Source organism: Microcaecilia unicolor, chromosome 7 (assembly GCF_901765095.1).
Source record: "Microcaecilia unicolor chromosome 7, aMicUni1.1, whole genome shotgun sequence".
Lineage (NCBI taxonomy): Eukaryota > Metazoa > Chordata > Amphibia > Gymnophiona > Siphonopidae > Microcaecilia > Microcaecilia unicolor.
In genome coordinates, this window is record NC_044037.1 from 97,027,954 (window position 1) to 97,050,684 (window position 22,731).

At 47.7% G+C, this 22,731-nt stretch overlaps 1 protein-coding gene across 7 annotated transcripts in view; it reads right to left on the bottom strand.

Annotated features, from left to right (window-relative positions):
* The window catches only part of LOC115475173 (zinc finger protein 184-like), a 94,111-nt gene that overhangs the window by 65,374 nt on the left and 6,006 nt on the right, over nt 1–22,731 (bottom strand). For 6 of the 7 annotated variants that reach the window (XR_003942961.1, XM_030210936.1, XM_030210938.1 and 3 more), the window contains exon 2: nt 12,432–12,563. Coding sequence is in view for 6 of the 7 variants with exons in the window: in XM_030210936.1 (XP_030066796.1) it covers nt 12,432–12,455 (24 nt within the window). In the remaining variant the exon portion in view is untranslated. Of the gene's footprint in view, nt 1–12,431; nt 12,564–15,272; nt 15,676–22,731 lie in introns of those variants that run through there. The other variant, XM_030210934.1, reaches the window with a different exon arrangement.

Below are 22,731 nucleotides of genomic sequence, written 5' to 3' on the forward strand. Positions count from 1 at the left end.
CTCCCCCAGTGGCCCTCTGAATTAGCGAATGATACATACCTGTAGCAGGTGTTCTCCGAGGACAGCAGGCTGATTGTTCTCACGACTGGGTTGACGTCCACGGCAGCCCCTCAAACCGGAGTAAAATCTCGCGGGAGGTCCCGCACGCAGGGCACATCTACAGCGCATGCGCAGCCGTCTTCCCGCCCGTGCGCGACCGTTCCTGCTCAGTTGAATGACAAGCAAAGGAATGAGGAAAACGCAACTCCAAAGGGGAGGAGGGAGGGTAGGTGAGAACAATCAGCCTGCTGTCCTCGGAGAACACCTGCTACAGATATGTATCATTCGCTTTCTCCGAGGACAAGCAGGCTGCTTGTTCTCACGACTGGGGTATCCCTAGCTCTCAGGCTCACTCAAAACAAGAACCCAGGTCAATTGAACCTCCCAACGGCGAGGGCATAACAGAAATTGACCTACGAAGAACAACTAACTGAGAGTGCAGCCTGAACAGAATAAAATCGGGTCCTGGAGGGTGGAGTTGGATTCAAACCCCAAACAGATTCTGCAGCACCGACTGCCCGAACCGACTGTCGCGTCGGGTATCCTGCTGGAGGCAGTAATATGATGTGAATGTGTGGACCGAAGACCACGTCGCAGCCTTGCAAATCTCTTCAATAGTGGCTGACTTCAAGTGGGCCACCGACGCTGCCATGGCTCCAACACTATGAGCTGTGACATGGCCCTCAAGAGCCAGCCCAGCCTGGGTGTAAGTGAAGTAAATGCAATCTGCTAGCCAATTGGAGATGGTGCGTTTCCCGACAGCGACCCCCTTCCTATTGGGGTCGAAAGAAATAAACAATTGGGCGGACTGTCTGTGGGGCTGTGTCCACTCCAGATAGAAGGTCAACGCTCGCTTGCAGTCCAATGTGTGCAACTGACGTTCAGCAGGGCGGGTATGCGGTCCGGGCAAGACGATTAACTGGTTAAGATGGAACTCCGACACCACCTTCGGCAGGAACTTAGGGTGAGTGCGGAGGACTACTATGTTATGATGAAATTTAGTATACGGAGCATGAGCTACCAGGGCTTGAAGCTCACTGACTCTACGAGCTGAAGTAACTGCCACCAAGAAAATGACCTTCCAGGTCAAGTACTTCAGATGGCATGAATTCAGTGGCTCAAAAGGAGGTTTCATCAGCTGGGTGAGGATGACGCTGAGATCCCATGACACTGCAGGAGGCTTGACAGGGGGCTTTGACAAAAGCAAACCTCTCATGAATCGAACGACTAAAGGCTCTCCAGAGATGGCTTTACCCTAAGCACTAATTGCACTAAGGTGATTCCTTACTGAGCTGGTCTTGAGACCAGACTCTGATAAGTGCAGAAGGTATTCAAGCAGGTTCTGTGCAGGACAAGAACGAGGTTCTAGGGCCTTGCTCTCACACCAAACGACAAACCTCCTCCACTTGAAAAAGTAACTCTTTTTAGTGGAATCCTTTCTAGAGGCAAGCAAAACACGGGAGACTCGCTCAGACAGACCCAACAAAGCAAACATCTAGGCCGTGAGAGCCAGAGACTGAAGGTTGGGGTGCAGAAGCGCTCCATCATTCTGCGAAATGAGAGTTGGAAAACACTCCAATCTCCACGGTTCTTTGGAGGACAACTCCAGAAGAAGAGGGGACCAGATCTGACGGGGCCAAAAAGGAGCGATCAGAATCATGGTGCCGCGGTCTTGCTTGAGCTTCAGTAAGGTCTTCCCCACCAAAGGTATGGGAGGATATGCATACAGGAGGCCGTTCCCCCAATGGAGGAGAAAGGCATCCGACGCCAGTCTGCCGTGTGCCTGAAGTCTGGAACAGAACTGAGGCAGCTTGTGATTGGTCTGGGAGGTGAAAAGGTCCACCGAGGGGGTGCCCCACTCTCGGAAGATCTTGCATACCACTCTGGAATGGAGTGACCACTCGTGCGGTTGCATGAATCTGCTCAGCCTGTCGGCTAGACTGTTGTTTACGCCTGCCAGGTATGTGGTTTGGAGAAGCATGCCAAACTGGCGTGCCCAACGCCACATCCTGATGGCTTCCTGACACAGAGGGCGAGATCCGGTGCCCCCCTGCTTGTTGATGTACTACATTGCAACCTGATTGTCTGTCCGAATTTGGATAATTTGGTAGGACATTCGATCCCTGAAGGCCTTCAGTGCGTTCCAGATCGCTCGGAGCTCCAGGAGGTTGATCTGAAGATCTTGTTCCTGGGGGGACCACACCCCCTGGGTGTGGAACCCATCGACATGAGCTCCCCATCCCAGGCGAGATGCATCTGTCGTCAGCACTTTTGTGGGCTGGGGAATTTGGAATGGGCGTCCCAGGGTCAAATTGGTCCGAATTGCCCACCAGCGCAGCGAATTGCGGCAACTGATGGACAGGCGGATAACATCTTCTAGATTCCCGGTGGCTTGCAACCACTGGGAAGCTAGGGTCCATTGAGCCGATCTCATGTGAAGACGAGCCATGGGAGTCACATGGACTGTAGAGGCCATATGGCCCAGGAGTCTCAACATCTGCCAAGCTGTGATCTGCTGAGACGCTCTGGTCTAGGAAGCAAGGGACAGAAGATTCTGAGCTCTCGCCTCGGGAAGATAGGCCTGAGCCGTCTGTGGATTCAGCAGAGCTCCTATGAATTCCAGAGATTGGACTGGCTGGAGATGGGACTTCGGATAATTTATCACAAACCCCAGCAGCTCCAGAAGTTGAATAGTGCACTGCATGGACCGAAGAGCTCCTGCCTCTGAGGTGCTCTTCACCAGCCAATCGTCGAGATACGGGAATATGTGCACCCCCAGCTTGCGTAGGTACGCCGCAACCACCACGAGACACTTCGTGAACACCCGTGGTGCAGAGGCGAGCCCAAAGGGCAGCACACAATACTGAAAGTGACGTGTCCCCAAACGGAATCGGAGATACTGTCTGTGGGCTGGCAGTATCGGGATGTGAGTATAAGGATCCTTTAAATCCAGGGAACATAGCCAATCGTCTTCCTGAATCATTGGTAGAAGGGTGCCTAAGGAAAGCATCCTGAACTTTTCCCGCATCAGATACTTGTTCAGGCCTCTCAGATCTAGGATGGGGTGCATCCCCCCTGTTTTGTTTTCCACAAGGAAGTACCTGGAATAGAATCCCTGCCCTTCCTGCCCGGGTGGCACGGGCTCGACCGCATTGGCACTGAGAAGGGCAGAGAGTTCCTCTGCAAGTACCTGCTTGTGATGGGAGCGGAAGGATTGAGCTCCCGGTGGACAATTTGGTGGGGTGGAGACCAAATTCAGGGTGTATCCGCACCGCACTATTTGGAGAACCCACTGGTCGGAAGTTATGAGAGGCCACCTTTGGTGAAAAAACTTTCAACCTCTCCCCGACCGCAGGCCGTCCGGCACGGCTACTTTGATGGCAGCTATGTTCCCATGGATCCAGTCAAAAGCTCGTCCCCTGCTTTTGCGGTGGAGGCGCAAAGGGCTGCTTAGGCACATGCTGTTGACCGGGAACGAGCGCGGCTGGGACTGTCCCTGTGCCTGAGGAGGGCCTTCGGGCCGGCTGGGTGTACCTATGCTTGCAGTAGGCGTAGGGTGCAGCCTGCCGGGCCCGGGAAAAACGTCCACCTGCGGAGGTGGATGCTGAAGGCGCCCGGTGAGAGAGCTTGTCGAGAGCAGTTTCCCGCTGGTGTAGTTGGTCCACCAAATACTCGACCTTCTCGCCAAAAATGTTATCCCCCCGGCAAGGGACATCCGCCAGCCGCTGCTAGATGCATTTGTCCAGGTCAGAGGCACGCAGCCAGGAGAGTCTGCACATCACTATACCTTGGGCCGCAGTTCTAGATGCCACATCACAGGTGTCATAGATACCCCTGGACAGGAATTTTCTGTACGCCTTCAGCTGCCTGCCCACTTCCTGAAATGGCCTGGACTGCTCCGGGGGGAGCTTGTCAACCAGGTCCGCCAGTTGCCGCACATTGTTCCGCATGTGGATGCTCGTGTAGAGCTGGTATGATTGGATTCTGGTCACGAGCATGGAAGATTGGTAGGCCTTCCTCCCAAATGAGTCCAGAGTGCGAGACTCCCGCCCAGGGGGCGCCGAGGCGGTATCCCTCGAACTCCGTGCTCTCTTGAGAGCAGAGTCCACGACCGCCGAGTCATGAGGCAATTGAGGCCACATCAACTCTGAGTCTGAATGGATTCTGTATTGGGACTCCGCTTTCTTGGGAATGGTGGGATTAGATAATGGCTTCAACCAGTTCCGAAGAAGTGTCTCTTTAAGGACATTGTGCAACGGTACCGTGGAAGACTCTCTAGGTGGTGATGGATAGTCGAGGACTTCGAGCATCTCCGCCCTCGGCTCATCCACAGTAACCACTAGGAAGGGAATGCTGATAGACATATCCCGGACAAAAGAGGCAAAGGAGCGGCTCTCAGGAGGTGAGAGCTTCCTCTCCGGTGAAGGAGTGGGGTCGGAGGGAAGGCCCACAGACTCCTCGGAGGAGAAATATCTGGGGTCCTCCTCCTCCCCCTACGAGGCCTCCTCCTCGGTGTCGGACATGAGCTCTCTCAGCTCAGACCACAACCGGGCCCGTCTCGACTGTGAGGAACCACGTCCTCGATGATGGCGTCGAGAGGTGGACTCCCGCGCCGGCGAGGACGAAGCTCCCTCCATCGATGTCGACGGGGATTCCACCTGAGTGGCCGTTGACACCGGTGCCGCAAGCAGCGTCCGAGGCCTCATCACCGGGCCCGAGCCCACCAGCGCCTCCATCAATGGCAGCGAGGGCGCAAGCACCCCCGGTGCCGGCAGAGCCGGGCGCATCAGCCCTTCCAGGATCCCCGGAAGGATGGCTCGGAGGCACTCGTCTAGGCCCGCTGTCGGGAAAGGCAGAGGGGCCGGTGTGGGCGTCGGTGCTGGAAGCTGCCCGGGTCCAGGAGACGGTACCGAGGTACCCGGTGACCTACGCATCGACACCTCTTCGACCGAGGGGGAGCGCTCCTCCCGGCACTGCCGCTTCCTGGGGGTCGAGTCTTCTCTCGATGTCCCGGAGCTGCCAGTCCCATGTGCCGTGGGCAACCGATGACGATGCTTTTTGGCAGCTTTCTTCCGATGACCGTCATCGGCGCTCTGCGGAAGAGACGAGGAGGAGGTGGAGTCCCCACGGCCTTGAGGTATCGGATCCGACAGGGTTCGGTCCCGATGGCCCTGGGAAGCGGGAGTGGCCGAGGCAGACTGCCCACGCAGCCGCTCACCACCACCGTCGGTGGCAGGTCGTTGGGCCAAGGGAACCTGTGCTCCTGGGGTCGATGCCATAGTCGGCGCCGACGCCGTCGACATCGGTACCGGTACCGAAGACCCGGCCGTTGACACCGATGCCGTCGAGGTCGACATCGAAGGGCCGGCACAAGTTCCAAAAAGACGGTCCCGAAGAACTTGCTTCGCCACCTGTGTCCGCTTCCGTAAGCCGAGACACAAGGTCACGTCTTGGAATTATGCTCCGGCCTGAGGCACTGGAGACACCAAGCGTGATTATCGGTCTGAGAGATCTGCCGGCCGCACCGACCACACTTTTTGAATCCGCTCGGGACCTTCGAGGACATCGACGGAAAAATCGCGTCAGCGAAATCAAAATCGTCGATGGTGGCGGTGAAAAGCACACCAGAAGAAAAAGAAACGACCGTGCGACCACAAGGCCACGACTAAAGAACGGTGAGGGAACTTTTTTTTTTTTTTAAACAAAAGAACACGCAGACTAGGCCGTAAATCGGTTTTCCGGGGCTGACTAGGAGAGGACCGAAAGCGTGTCTCTCTCCAGCGCGGAAAGGAAAAAACTGAGCAGGAACGGTCGCGCACGGGCGGGAAGACGGCCGCGCATGCGCAGTGGGCGTGCCCTGCGTGCGGGACCTCCCACGAGATTTTACTCCGGTTTGAGGGGCTGCCTTGGACGTCCTCGGAGAATGCCTTGTACACACTGCTCCTCTGTAACCAGAGCCCTCCCTGCTTGTCCTCGGAGAATGCCTTGTACACACTGCTCCTCTGTAACCAGAGCCCTCCCTGCTTGTCCTCGGAGAATGCCTTGTACACACTGCTCCTCTGTAACCAGAGCCCTCCCTGTCTAGCAAGTTTCTTTACAGTAGGCGGGACACTAGAGAGGGAGGACTCTGGTTACAGAGGAGCAGCATGTGCTTAAAGTTCAGAGGGCCGCGAGGGGGAGGGAGAATGAGATGCCAGAGAACGCAGGGTGGCAGAAGGGAAAAGACTGCTGGAGTGCGGGGAGGGTAGGAGAGGAAAAACTGCAGGGGTGCCTGGGGAGGGGTGGGGGCAGTGGTAGGAGAGAAAAATATGCCAGAATGAGGAACAGTCTGGGAGAGGAGGAAAGGGAGACAAAAATAGGCAGCTGAACAGGAGCAGGCGGTTTGATGCAATTAACATATTAAAATTATTAATGCAAGTTAAAATTTTAACTCATTAATAGCGTTAAAAACGCATTAAATGTGCAGTCCTAGTATATGCCCTAAGCATTTCCTAGTAAATGTAAGGCCTGGAAGCAATTTGATTACAATTAACTTTCCATGTCCTATGAACAAGCCACTTAAAGTAATAGAATTAGGCCACTTACATAAACGGACTGGAGCAAGTAATCAGTAATCCAATTACTTAAGTAGTGATCTACTATAAAGTGAATTACTCTGTAGAAAACTAATATAAATGTGTACTCACTGTACTAAAGGACATCTGTGTTAAGATTTTACATAGATATGCTTAATATAGAATCTCTTTAGCTGCATTAAATAAATACAAAAAAATGAACTGTATGTTATATTTGCAACCAATGATTATCAATATATTGGTTCACAAATAATTTGACACATATGGCATGAGCTTATGTATATGGTAGTCCTTATCTCCTGCAATTTACAATTTGGATCACATTTTTACAATTGTGTTTTGGCAGTGATTTTGGCATAGTTTTGATACTTTTCTGTCCTAGTTTTGTACTCATTTTCTTAGTAAACATATTTTTTAAAATTAGGACAAAGCAGTGCTTATCAATCTTTTTGTGGCCCTGACCCAATGACAAGGCCAACTAACACTGTGTAACAACCCCCCCTCTCTCCCCTGGGGTGCAGAATAATGATGCACCCCAAACACTGGTTTTGTGACCCTATTTGGGAAGCTCTGAGATACAATGTGATTACAACAACATGAATGCCTGTACACATGGAGGGTAATTTTATAAGGAAGTGCTTAACTTTAGGAAAGCAAGTAGGGACCTACTTAGGTGCTATTTTATAAAGACAAAGAAGGCACCTATCTGTCTTTATAAAATACTAGATTAAGTGGGAAAATCGCACCTACATTGCAGGCACTGACATACACACCTGTTCTATGGGAATGGAACTGAGGTAGGCCTCTAACAATTTTCAGAAGATTGTTTGTGAGGAACTACTTATACTAAAAGTAGACAAAGTGATGGGGCTAGATGGAATACATCCGAGGGTACTGAAGGAACTTAGGGAAGATCTGGTGGCTCCACTGTCTAACCTTTTCAATGCTTTGTTAGAGCCAGGAGTGGTCCAGGATGAATGCAGAAGGGTGGATGTGGTCCCTCTCCACAAAAAGAAGAGGTTGGCAACTACAGGTCAGTTAGTATGACCACTATGGTGAGTACATTAATGGAAATGATGTTAAAACAAGGGAGAGTGTAGTTTATGAAATCCAGTGGACTGCTGAATCCCTGACAGCATGTTTTACAAGAACCAGGGCTTGATAGAAGAATCTGATTCTATTGACTGGGTGACCGGATAGTTGGATTGAAGGAGTGCACTGGATGTGGCATACTTAAATTTTAGCAAATCCTTTGTCACTGTTCTGCATAGCAGACCTATAAATAAAATGAACAACCTTGGTATGGGCTATAAAGTGATTGATTGGGTTAGAAGCTGATTCTGTAGAAGGCAACAAAGAGGGGCATTTTTGAAAGGGATGTCCACATTTTGATTTGGACGTCCTTGCAAAACGTCCCGGACGATCCAGGGGTGGGGAAACCCATATTTTTGAAACAAGATGGACGTCCATCTTTTGTTTCGAAAATACCGTCAGGGACGTCCAAATCCTTAAATTTGGTCGTCCTTAGAGATGGACGTCCCTAGACATGGATGTTTCTGATTTTCAGCGATTTTCGAAACCAAAGACATCCATGTCAGAAACGACCAAATGCAAGCCATTTGGTTGTAGGAGTAGCCAGCATTTCTAGTGCACTGGTCCCCCTGACATGCCAGGTCACCAACCTGGCACCCTAGGAGGCACTGCAGGGGACTTCATAAATTGCTCCCAGGTACATAGCTCCCTTACCTTGTGTGATGAGCCCCCCCAATACCCCAACTGTACACCACTACCATAGCCCTTATGGGTGAAGTGGGCACCTAAATGTGGGTACAGTGGGTTTGTGGTGGGTTTTGGAGGGCTCGCTGTTTCCTCCACAAACTTAACAGGTAAGAGAGGGGGGTGGTGCTGGGTCCGCCTGTCTGAAGTGCACTCACCCACTAAAACTGCTCCGGGGACCTGCATACTGCTGTCATGGACCTGAGTATGACATCTGAGGCCGGCACAACATATTTTTAAAGATGTTTTTTGAGGGTGGGAGGGGTGTTAGTGACCACTGGGGGAGTAACGGGAGGTCATCCCCGATTCTCTCCGGTGGTCATTTGGTCATTTCGGGCACCTTTTTGTGCCTTAGTCACAACATAAACAGGTCCGGGTGAAAACGTCCAAGTGCTCATCAGGGACGTCCTTCTTTTTTTCGATTATGGGTCAAGGATGTCCAAGTGTTAGGCATGCCCAAGTCCAACCTTCGCTACACCTCTGACACGCCCCCTTGAACTTTGGCCGTCCCTGCGACGGAGTGCAGTTGGGGACGTCCAAAATCGGCTTTCAATTATACCGATTTGGACGTTTCTGTGAGGACGTCCATCTTCCGATTTATGTCGAAAGATGGACGTTTCTGTGAGGACGTCCTTCTTCCGATTTATGTCGAAAGATGGGCGTCCTTCTCTTTTAAAAATGAGCCCAAAAGTGTAGTAGTAAATGAGAGTTATTCTGACGATAAGAGCCTTAAACAGCAGTGTGCTTTCCTTGGTCCAGTTATTCTTAACATTTTTGTGAATGATATTGCAGAAGGGTTGTCAGGTAAGACTAGCCTCTATAAAAATCAATGAAATTTGCAATATAGTACATACCTTGATCTAGTGAAATATGAAGAAAGGTCTAGAATTTAGCAGCTGACTTATTGATAAAAAAAGGCACGGTCATGCATTTGGGCTGTAAAAACTCAAAAGGTACATTATAGTATATGAGGTCAAGTACTTCTGCCCATGAAAGAAGAGCAGGACCTGGGGATAATCATATCTGATGATATTAAGGTTGCCAAACAGGTAGAAAAGTTGATGACAAAAACCAGAAATATACTTGGGTGCACAGGGAGAGGAATAGCCAGCAGGAAAAAATAATTTGATCTTACCTGCTACTTTTCTTGAGTCTAACCAGACCGGCCCAGAACTCATGGGTTATGCTCTTCAGCCAGCAGATGGGAGACAGGGACTTACAAGCTGTGAATTCTGCCCTATAAGAGGCCCCATGTAGCTCCAGCAAACTAGTATTCCTATCACACAACAGATACTGGACCCTCCATGATCTTAATTTAGCAGAAACAGGGATCCAAGATCCAATCTAGAATCAACTGCCTCTACCCAGTTCCCCATCGCCAACAAGAATCAAGCAAGAAACCCATTCAAAAAATTAGGCAAGTCTCTAGACTGGTTTGTCTGGGATCAAAGAAAGCAAAGATACTAACCTGTAGCAGGTATTCTCCGAGGACAGCAGGCCTTATATTCTCACAATTGGGTAACGCAATCCCACGTTGCCTGGTCCGGAGCTTGTAATGGAGCTTTGTGGAATGCAGAAGCCGCTCCACTACACATGTGCAAGTGCCATCCCACCTGCTTCAAAAGCGTGGTTACCGCAGTTAGGTATTACAGCATAAGAAAAACAGGAGACAACTCCAAAGGAAAGGGAATACCTGGGGCAATTGAGTGCTAAATGATTTGCCCAGAGTCGCAAGGAGCTGCAGTGGGAATCAAACCCAGTTCCCCAGGATCAAAGTCTGCTGCACTAACCACTAGGCTACTCCTCCACTCCAAGGGGAAGTGGGAGGGTTTGTGAGAATATAAAGCCTCCTGTCCTCGGAGAATACCTTTTACAGGTAAGTATCGTTGCTTTCTCTGAGGACAAGAAGGCCATTACCTCTCACAATTGGGGTATCCCTAGCATCCAGGCTCACCGAAAACAACAAACATTGGTCAACTGGGCCTTGCAATGGCGAGGACATAACTCAGATTAACCTGAAATTATAAACTGAGGAGAGTTCAGCCAGGAACAGAATAAAATGAGCCTAAGGAGGCGGAGGATTCTAGACCCCAAACAGATTCTGCAACACTGCCCAAACCAACTGTCGCATTGGGTATCCTGCAATGTGAATGTGTGGACTGAAGACCATGCTGCAGCCTTGCAAATTTCTTCAATGGAGGCTGACCTCAAATGAGCTACCAACGTGGCCATGACTCTTACATTATGAGCCGTGACAAGGCCAGCCCAGCCTGGGCATAAGTGAGGGAAATGCAATCTACCAGCCAATTAGAGATGGTGCATTTCCCGATGGTGACCCCCCATCCTGTTGGGATCAAAATAAACAAAAAGTTGGGCAGACTGTCTGTGGGGCCTAGTCCGCTCCATGTAGTAGGCCAATGCTTGCATGCAGTCCAAGGTGTGCAAGGTGCTCTCGCCAGGATGGGTATGAGGTCGGGGAAAGCACATTGGCAAGACAATCGACTGATTTAGATGGAACTCTGACACAACCTTTGGCAGGAACTTAGGGTGTGTGCAGAGGACTACTCTGTTGTGATGAAACTTAGTATAAGGTGCATCCACTACTAGAGACTGAAGTTCACTGGCCCTAAGAGCTGAATGAAGTAATAGCCACCAAGAAAATGACCTTCCACATCAAGTACTTCAGATGGCAGGAATTCAGTGGCTCGAAAGGAGCTTTCATCAGCTGGATAAGAATGACGTTGAAGTCCCATGACACAGGTGGTTTGACAGGGGGCTTTGACAAAAGCAAATCTCATATGAAGCGAACAACTAGAAGTTGTCCAGAGATAGGCTTACCCTCTACACGCTGATGATGAGAACTAATTGCACCGAGATGAATCCTTACGTAGTTGGTCTTAAGACCAGACTCGAAAAGATGTAGAAGGTATCCAAGCAGGTTCTGTGTAGGACAAGAAAGGGGATCTATGGCCTTACTTCCACACCAGACGGGTTTCCCAGGGATCTGTACTGGGATCGCTGCTTTTTAACATTATTTATAAATGATCTAGCGATGGGAATAACTAGTGAGATAATTAACAACTGTATTTACAAAGGCGTGCTATATACAGCATATACGTAAGAATGGATTAATGAGACAAAGTCAACATGGATTTAGTCAGGGGAAATCTTACCTCACCAATCTACTACATTTCTTTGAAGGGGTGAATAAATATGTGGACAAAGGTGAGCCAGTTTATATTGTGTACCTGGATTTTCAAAAGGCATTTGACAAAGTGCCTCATAAAAGACTCCCGAGGAAATTAGAGTCTTGGGATACAAGGTAATGTCCTATTGTGGATTAAAAACTGGTTAAAAGATAGAAAATAGAGAGTAGGGTTAAATGGTCAGTAATCTCAATGGAGAAGGGTAGATAGTGGGGTTTCCCAGGGGTCTGTGCTGGGACCGCTGCTTTTTAACATTATTTATAAATAATCTAGCAATGGGAATAACTAGTGAGATAATTAACGCTGTGTTTACAAAAGTGCGCTATAGGCGCGCTAGCATTTTAAAAGCGTGTTAAATGCTAACGCGCCTACAGGAATGTATTGGCGCGTTAATAATTCTGGAAAACTGATTCTTAACTAAAATATCTAACTGTTGCTTTTCTGGAGTTATCTTCATTAAGAGGCCTATTTACTAAATTGCAGGAGAGTTATGCATCTACATAAGCACATAAGTATTGCCAAACTGGGACAGACCAAAGGTCCATCAAGCCCAGCATCCTGTTTCCAACAGTGGCCAATCCAGGTCACAAATACATGGCAAGATCCCAAAAGTACAAAACATTTTATGCTGCTTATCCCAGAAATAAGCAGTGGGTTTTCCCCAAGTCCATTTTAATAACGGTGTATGGACTTTTCCTTTAGGAAGCAGTCCAGTCAGATTGTTTTATTTGGGTATACATTATCACAATTGTGAAGAAATGATAATATGGCACTATTAAAAGTTTAGCATATTTTATTTTAGCTCATGACAGGGGTAAGCAGAAAACGATCTTACCCGACCAAAAACTTTTTCAGACATTATCTTTTCTTTTCCCGATTGTATCCAGAAGCAATGTCAGTATGTCTGATGCCAAGAATAGGGAGTAATCAATCAGGTGAATATTTGGGATAGTCTCGCTACAGCAACCTAGAAAGAAAAAAAAAATACTCTTCATTAAACCTTTAGTAGTTTACAAACATATAGCACTTGTAGATGGTGTGGTCTATCAAATCCAGAGAACTTTTTCTTCTAGTCTGGGTTTGTTTTTATTTTTTCTAACCCAACAGAATGCTAGAAAAAAAGGGGCTAGCATTACAAAGGCATGCTAGCGTTTTTAATGCACACTAAAAATAAATGTGTGCTAAACACTAGAGACACTCATATATTCCTATGGGCATCTCTAGCAATTAGCGCACACTAATCATTAGCATGTACTAAAAACACTACCACGCCTTTGTAAAAGTCTCCCTAAGTTACTTATCTGTAGCAGGTGTTCTCCGAAGACAGCAATCGTATATTCTCACATATGGGTGACATCATCCATGGAGCCTACTGTGGACACTGCCAAGTGCACTGTCACTTTAAATCTTTAAGGCAGTGCCCCCCCCCCCCCCCCCCTCCCACCACGCATGCATGGGTGCCTTCCTGCCCACCGTTTGAACACAAAACTAGCAGTACAGTACTTAAGCTAAGAAGACATCTCCAAGGAGAGGCAGGAGGGATGTAGAATATATGTCTGCTGTCCTCAGAGAACGGCTGCTACAGGTAGGTAACATAGCTTTCCCTGAGGAGAAGCAGGCATAACATTCTCACATATGTGACTCACTAGCTACCAGGCTTACAACATAAATGAATTCTGTAACTTAGTTGTTAGTGAGCCTGGTTTATCGTTTATTAAGTTTGCTATACCACTTTTGTTGCAAGCAAATTAATTGCAGTTTACAATAAAAGCAAGAAAAACAAGAAAACAGAAAGAAACACCATTTGAAGATAGGAAAGAACAAACTACCCTATCATTCACACACTAGGTATTAAAAAGCTTCTTCAGGACTCCTTGTCCAAACCAGCTATCCCATCTAGAATGCTGCTCTAGACAGTAATGAGCAGTGAAGGTGACCATGTAGCTGCCTTGCAAATTTCTTCAATGGAAGCAGAGTGGAAATGGGCTACTGAAGCCGCCAATGCTCTGACATTGTGAACACTGATCCGGACACGAAGGGTCAGCCCAGCCTGAGTATATGTATAGGAGATACAGTCAGCCAGCCAAGTAGATATAGTACGTTTGGTGATGGGTATTCCTAATGTTAGGATTGAAGGATTACAAAAAGCTGGGAGGACTTCCTAAATGGTTTTGTATGCTCCAGATAATACACTAGAGCACACTTGTAGGTATTCAGTGCTGCTTCTCCAGGACTAGTGTGGCTTACGAAAAAAGACAGGTAGTACAATGGACTGATTGAGGTGGAACTCCAATACCACTTTACAGAGGAATTGGGATGGGTTTGGAGCACAACCCTGTCATGGTAGAACCTGGTGTAAGGTGGGTCTGCCACAAGGGCTTGAATTTCACTGACTCTTCTGGCAGAAGTAAGAACTATTAAGAACACTACATTATATGTGAGGAACTTTGAAGAACAGGAATGAAGTGGTTAAAATAGGATAACATTGAGATCCCACGCCACCGGAGGTGGTTTGATAGGAGGTTTGGTATGAAACAAACCTTTCATGAATCTAACTATTAAGGGATGAACTGAAACTGGCTGATTATCAACTTTAGAATGAAAAGTACTGATGACACTCAAGTGTACTCTGACTTAGTTTTGAGGCCAAAATCCAAAGATGGAGGAGGTACTTCATAAGGGAAGGCAGAGAGCTCATAGCAGGATCGAGTGCTCTGGCTGCACCCCAGACAGAAAATCTTTTCCAGTTAAATGCACTTGTATGTATATGTGTTTGTAGGCTGCTGCGTACAGGCACATATGTATGTATGGGGGGGGGGGGGGCTAGTGTACACAGTTACAAGTGTCTATGTGTGGGGGGGCTGCAGTGTGTGAGCACACTGGTGTGTGTGTGGGGGGGTGGGCTGTTGTGTGCGGGCACACATGGGCTGCTACGTGTGGGCACATTTGTGTGTGTGGGGTCTGTTGTGCACGGGCAAGTGAGTCTGTGTGGCCTTCCGTGTGCAGGTACAAGTGTGTGTGTTCTGTGTGTTGGGGGGGGGCTGCCATCCACAAGCATATGCGTATAGGTGGGCTGCTCATGGTCACACGTTTGAGTGTGTGGGGCTGCTATGCATGGACACACACGTGTGTGTTGGGGGGATGCTGTGTGCAGGCACGTGTGTGTGTAATGCTGTGTGCAGGTTCGCGAGCGTGTTTGTGTGTTGGCTGCTGTGTGCATGGTCCTGAGCCGCTCCTCAAAGAGATCAGCCGGAGGGGGGTCACATCCAGACTGCTGCATCCAATCTGATTCCTGGGAGGGCAAGCTACCCTCACTCTGACGGCACTTTGAGGACATTCAATGACTTTGCTGCCTTTGGCATTACTTTCAATCAACCATAGCCTGTCGTCAAACTCTGTTCCGTCCCCTTGGAAGAAAGCAATATTACGTCCTGTCCTCGAGAAACCTACTCTTGACCCATCTCTTCCATCTCGTTATCGTCTAGTCTTTAATCTTTGTTTTCTATCTAAGCTTACAAAAAAGATTATTTACTATCAGCTTCTACATTCAAGCGCATACTATGATTAATCAGTCATGTCTGGCAGGTTTCTGACACCTGTAAAGCACTAAAACAGTAATCACTTCTCTAATTAGTGAATTTCACTCTTTTCAGGATAAAAGTAATATAGTTCTTACCATCTCTCTCGATTCTAGAAAAAGGTAACATTGTTCTAATCTCTTGATTTGTCAGATGCCTTTGATTTTGTTGATCGCTCTCTTCTACTCCACCCACTTTGTGATATTGGCTTTTCTGGGACTGCACTCGGTTGTTTTCCTCTTTCTTATCTGGGAGCTCCTTTACTCTTCAATCTCCCACCGCATCTTCTGCATACCCCTTGTCTTGTGGGGTTCAATTCTATCTCCACATCTCCTTAATATTTTCCTAAGCCCTCTGGCAACTGTAATCCAATCCTTTAACATTAGCTTTTACTTCTATGCAGATGACATTTTGCTTTTCTTTCCAACTTCACCTCTTTCTATTCATCTTACTCCTCTTCAGATTTGTCTTGCTGCCAATGCCATGTGGCTCACTGAGAATAGATTGGTCCTTAAGCGAGAAAAAAACACAGCGTGTTGGATTACTGGTTGTCAGGTTCTCAGGTTCAGAGCCCGCGGGGCCGGGCTCTGGAGCAAACGTGAGCCCTTGGGCTGCTGACGAGGAGCGACAGCAGCAGGCAAAACCCACCAACCAACACTGGGTAAGCACACCGGCAGGGACTGCAGGCACTGCCCAGCGAACCGGAACACATGGACTGGAATCCCCCGGACTGGAAGACACAGGACTGGAACACACACCGGACCGGAACACACTGGACTGGAGCACACCAGACTGGAATACCCTGGACTGGTCCCCCGGACTGGAGGACACAGGACCGGAACACGGGACTGGAGCACACTGGACTGGTCCAACAGCTTCACCTGTACTTAGCTACTAAGCCCCCCAAGAGTTGAGCTCCTGGGTTCGAGTAGCCGACAGGACTTACTGGATACCGGATGACATAGGGACCAGGACTGGAAACAGAAGTGCTCCTAACCCTAAACTGATCTACGTGCTCCCAAGCCCTAAACCAGCAGGAGTGTTCCTAACCGTAAACTGACAAAAGGACTTCCTAAGCCCTATACTAAACAGGAGCTCCTAATCCCTGCTCAAGAAAGGGACTTCCTAAGCCCTAGACTAACAGAGCAGGGAACTAAACACAAAGCTAACACAGGTGCTACTAAGCACCAAGCTACAAGCAGAGCTTTACACTAATAAGCTAAACACAGAACTAACCAGCTACCTAAGCACTGCTCTAGCAAGCTAGATACAACTAACAAGGTGCTTCCTAAGCACTACTCTGGCAAGCAACCAGAAGAGCTCCTAGCACTAAAAGGGAAGACAGGGGAGCCACAAGGAAAAAGAAGGGAAGCTAACACATAAGCCAAAAGTGATTCTAAATCACCAAACACCAACAGCAAAGACTGCAATGCTACCAATAGCACAAACACCAGAAGTACTTCTAACAGCAAACTCTGCAGTGTTCCTAACAACACCAAACCCTGAAGTACTTCTATCAGCAACAGAGCTTCCAAAGCCCTACACACAGCAATGCTTCCAAAACCAAGAGGGAAAAGCAGGGGAACCAAAGGGAAGAGCAGGAAAGCTAAACACATAGACACCAGTGCACACGGCACTAACACTAACCTGGACCTTAGCAAAAGCAAGCAGAGAAACTAGACACAATGTCAGAAGTGCACACTGCACCACCCTACCTAAAGCAAACACAACTGTTGCAAAGGCCCTGAAGGAAACAAGACCACTTCCTTATCAAGGCCCTCCCTGATGATGTCACACTCCCTAGACCTAGGCAAAAGCACACTGACCCAGAGAGACCCAACCCACACCAATGCAAAACTGTGAAACACTTGAAGCCAGTACACCCAAAGAGAGGTAGAGCAACTCAGGCAACATACCCACAGGTGCAGTGTAGTGAAACAATTAGAGCCATGCTGCTGGAAGCTGCCAGCACAGAGAGACAGAGCCAGCTCAGAAAGGACAGAGAAAAGAAACAGGAGCCAGCTAAGAAGCTGACTCCCAGGAAAGAGGTAAGTTTGAGAGGGGTTCAGACCCCAATCATAACACTGGTCCTCTCTCTATTTACTGTGTTCCCAGTCCTTTTGGGAAAGACCATCCAACCTGTCACCTCTTTTCACTACTTAGGTGTTATAAATCATTCAGTTGTTTTTTCATGATCAGGTTGCCCAGGTTGTCAAACGTTTCTACGCTCTTCGCAAACTACACACTGCACTATACGGTCTTATCTAAATTTCTCTTCACTTCATGTTCTAATCCATGCTTTTGTTATCTCATGATTGGACTACTGCAACTCTTGTTTATATAGACTGCACCAAATCACAGATCAATCAACTTCAATTGTTGCATAATTCCACTGCTCAATTTCTTTGTCAGGCTAGGAAAAATGATCACATTACTCCTCTCTTTAAGAAACTCCACTGGCTACCTATATCTTATCGACTGCAATTCAAAATCCTTTGTCTAGTGTATAGGGCCTAACAGCATTTTTGTCATCTTATACTATCCCCTACACCTCCTCTAGAGCCTTGCATTCCATCGACTCTCATAGATAGGTTGTACCTTCGTCAAAATCTGCCCACCTAGAATCTACAAGACATACTGCCTTTTATTTCATTGCCCCTAAATTCTGGAATGAACTCCCTCCCATTATTTGGGGGGCGGTATCGTATTTAAAAAAAAGTCAGTTTTATTGAAATCTCATTTTTTAATCCAAGTGTTTGGTTGAGAGGATTCTGGGACCCAACCCATCTCCTGATTTTTGTTGCTGTTGCTTTGTCTCTCTCTGTTCTGCTTTTAATATTGGTAAGTGTAGTTTAATTGTAGCCTTCCCTTCAAAAACAGTGTTCTTTTCTAATTATGATTAATGTATATTAGAAATGTAAACTGCCTAGACCTACTTTTGTCTAAATTAGGCAGCATAAAAGTTTTATTAAACATTAATAAGGTATAATAGTAAATGGGAGCCTGGCAACATGTAACAAAATCAAATTAAGAGAAAGATGGGAAGAAAAGGAACAAGATAAAGAGGGAACTTGCCCCTTCAGGGTATCAATCAATTACAACTAAATACAACCAGGAAAACACAGTTAAAAAAAAAACAAGAAAGAAAAAGAAAAAGGATCAATCACCATGAAAACATTAACAAAAGTACCTCTTTTTAAAATAGCAAAACCAGAATTATTACCTCCTGAAGTTCTCTTTGTTTATATGATGGACTCCAGCTAACTCCAAATTGGCTTTATAAAAAACTAGATCAGTCAAAAGCTCCAATAACTATACTTAAATGGTCCCAAAGCAGCCCTCCTAGAACTTTCCAATGGTGCTCTAAGGGGCTCATTTTCAAAAGAGAAAAACAAGTCAAAAACAGCATAAAATGGCATTTTGACGTTTCACGATTTTCAAAACTCAGATTTGAGACGTTTTTCTCTGCAATGCATGCAAATCACAAGGGGGCATGCTGAGGGCGGGATTTGGGTGTTCCCAAAACTTGGATGTTTTTCTGCCATAATGGAACAAAGCAAAAACGTTCAGAGCTTAAAGTTATATGGTTTGGTCTAGACCTGTTTCAATCATGACTAAGTCACAAAAAGGTGCCCTAAATGATCAAATGATGCAAAACAAGGCCAAGAATATTATAATGCCTCTGTATCCCTTCATGGTACGATCTCACCTTGAGTACTGCGTACAATTCTGGTTGCTGTATCTCAAAAAACATAGAGCAGAATTAGAAAAGGTTCAAAGAAGAGGGACCAAAATGATAAAGGAATGGAACTCCTCCCATATGAGTAAAGGCTAAAGAGGTTAGGGCTCCTCAGCTTGGAAAACAGTTAGCTGAGAGGTGATATAATGGAGGTCTACAAAATCCTGAATGATGTAGAACAGATAAAACTGAATTGATTTTTCACTCTTTCAGAAAGTATAAAGGCCAGGGGACACTCAATTAAGATACATGGAAATACTTTCAAAAAAAGTAGGAGGAAATATTTTTTCACTCAAAGAAGTTAATCTTTGGAACTCATTGTCGGAGGATGTGGTAACAGCAGTTAGCATATCTGGATTTTAAAAGGGTTTGGACAAGTTCCTGGAGCAAACTTCCATAGTCGGGATTGGTAGCATGGAATGTTGATACTATTTGGGTTTCTGCCAGGTACTTGTGACCTGGATTGGCCATTGTTGGAAACAGAATACTGGCCTAGATGGACCACTGGTCTGACCCAGTATGACTATTCTTTTGTTCTTATGACCACTGCAGAGATTAAGGAATGACCTCCCCATACTTCCCCAGCGGTCACTGACCCCTCCCACTCCCCAAAGATATGAAAAAAAACCAGTACATACCAGCCTCTATGATAGCTTCAGATGTTATGAATAATCCTATTAGAACAGCAAGCAGATCCCTTGAGTAGCCTAGTGGAAAGTGCAGTGTACAGTAGAGAAGGGGACCCATCCCGATATCCCACTCTAACTAGTACATGTGTGGTGGAACATGTGAGTCTTCCAAAACTCACCAAAAACCTACTGTACCTACATGTACGTGACATCTGCGGACATAAGGGTTATTGTAATGTGGAGGGGCATAATCGAACAGCACCAGCCATCTATTTGGCTGGCGCCGCAAAGAGCAGTCCCGAACCGTATTATCGAAAAAGATGGCTGGCCAAATGTCAGAGATGGCCGGCATCGGTTTTCGCCGATAATAGAAACTAATGCCGGCGATCTCAACCCCAGCCAAATCCAAGGCATTTGGTCGTGGGAGGAGCCAGCATTTGTAGTGCACTGGTCCCCCTGACATGCCAGGACACCAACCGGGCACCCTAGGGGGCACTGCAGTGGACTTCAAAAATTGCTACCAGGTGCATACCTCCCTTACCTTGTGTGCTGAGCCCCCCAAAACCACCCCAAAACCCACTACTCTACACCACTACCATAGCCCTTATGGGTGAAGGGGGGCACCTACATGTGGGTAGTGGGTTTTGGGGGGGTTTTGGAGGGCTCCAATTTACCACCACAAGTGTAAAAGGTGTGGGGGGGATGGGCCTGGGTCCATCTGCCTGAAGTGCACTGCACAAACAAATAAACTACTCCAGGGACCTGCGTACTGCTGTCAGGGAGCTGGGTATGACATTTCAGGCTGGCAGAGAGGCTGGCAAAAATATATATATATTTTTTTTGGGTGGGAGGGGGCTGGTGACCACTGGGGGAGTAAGGGGAAGTCATCCCCGATTCTCTCCAGTGGTCATTTGGTCAGTTCGGGCACCTTTTTGAAGCTTGGTCCTAAAAAAAGGGACCAAGTGAAGCCAGCGAAATGCTCGTCAAGGCCAGCTTTCTTTTTTTCATTATCGGGAGAAGCTGGCCATCTCAAACCACGCCCCCATCCCGCCTTCGCTACCCTACCGACATACCCCCTTGAAGTTTGGCCAGCTCCACGACGGAAAGCAGTCAGCGCCGGCCACAATCGGCTTTCGATTATACCAATTTGGCCTGGGTCAGGAGATCGCCGGCCATCTCCCGATTTGTGTCGGAAGATGGCCGGCCACCTCCTTCGAAAATGAGCCGGATAATAACATAGTAAATGACGGTAGATAAAGACCTGTACGGTCCATCCAGTCTGCCCAACAACATAAACTCATTTTACATGGTATGTGATACTTTATATGTATACCCGAGCTTGATTTGTCCTTGCCTTTCTCAGGGCACAGACCGTAGAAGTCTGCCCAGTACTGTTCTTGTACTAAGTTCTGAAGCTAACATTGAAGCCCCTTAAAATTTACACTCCAGCCCATTCATATCTATTCAGTCACAATCAGGGCGTAGATCATAGAAGTCTGCCCAGCTCCCGTTTTGTTTCCAGTCCAATCTGAGACGGGACTGCGGCCTGATCGTCACCTTGTAGTCTCCATGAAGCGCAAATTTTGTTCTCCTGATGACGCCTAAGGGTGAAACATGCAAGCATGTTGACAGCGTGAATGAATCGGCAAAGGGTTCACCACTAACACTAAGCACTGCTTTGTAGCACGAGCATCAGCAAAGAGAAAGAAAAAGAAAAAAAGAAATAAGAAAAGAAACAGACGGGCAGCCATTTTACCCGCTGGTACACTTAGCACCTGTAAAGGAGTACAACTGATACAGAGGAGCTAAGTATTATTACGTATAGTGGCATACCGCTCATATTGGGAGAATATTTATCAAGTCCATTATTTTATGTATTTCATCTATTCCAGCTCTCTGTAGGCAGGAAGGGAGGGATTGATAGTGCGATGATGGTGTTATCAGTGTGATGTTACAAGCTGTTTAATGGTGTAATCCGTTAGTTTGGTCGTGAGCCCTTGGGCCCTGGCCAAGGCCAGCAGGGCGCCGACCCAGGCCAAGGGGAGACCGACCCACCACCGCACACCCCAGCTACACAATACCCCCTAAGCTACCCCTCCCCACAGTCCCTCAGGAAGAAGGGGAAATAGGCATACAGGCGGGCCTCGCGGCCGAATCGGAACCCACGCACACAGAGCCACTCGTGCGAGCCTCACGGCTGAACTGGAACCCAATCACACACAGGGAGGGATGAAAGAACCCAGAGGGCCCCAAGATGCCAAACACGCGCTGAATACCAGCAATAGGGCAGAGGGGGAAACAAAGGACCAGAGCGGGCCACGCCCACCCAGGGGACTAGCGCAGGACAGGGGAACTAACACAGCAATCCCCCCCCCCCCCACCAGGGTAGGAGCCCCAGGCAGAAGCCAGAGGAACCAGACACAAAAGGAAGGCAGAAAGCCTTTGCCTCAAACCCACTGTAGACAGAGGCACACAGAACACAAAGGGTTAAGCTTGTAGAGCCAGCAGAGAGTGTCATAAATCAACAAACAATCAGAGAGAACACTTCCCCTCTCGAGAGGGAGCGGGGCCCATCCAACAAACACACTGGCAGAGGCAGGAATACAATACACACAGTACACAAAGAGTTAAACTCACTGAGCCAGCAGGCCAGGACACTGGGAAGAGAAATCCTCACAACAAACAAACAAAGGAGAACACTCTCACTCAGCCCACAGCCCAGGAGGCTGAGCAATGCCCAGCCCCCACTAAACAAACGAGCAGCTGACCCTGATTACCGAGGTACGCACACACAGCAGCAGCTAACCCAGAGGGAAGGAAAAGAATACTCTAATACAACACAGATCCCTGTCAGAACCTAGAGCACGTTCTGAGAGAAAACTATCAGGCTTTCCTGTTATCACCAAGTAAGTAACGCAAAAGCAGAGAAACTCTTCAGCTGCAGGCTAAAGTACTATCCCCTGACGTCAGCACAACCCCTGGCAGCCAATCAGAAGAGACGTCCCCCCCCTCCCCCTCAGCCAAACCGGCAGAATCATAACAAATGGCTTAACTCATTCACTTAATTCTGAGCACGATTATATATTATTGTACACTACTTTAAAGCACATGCGATTTAGAAGCAACACATTGGGTAGTAAGTTAATTATATTGAGATTTCTAGGTTTTTCATATAATTAAATTTTAACT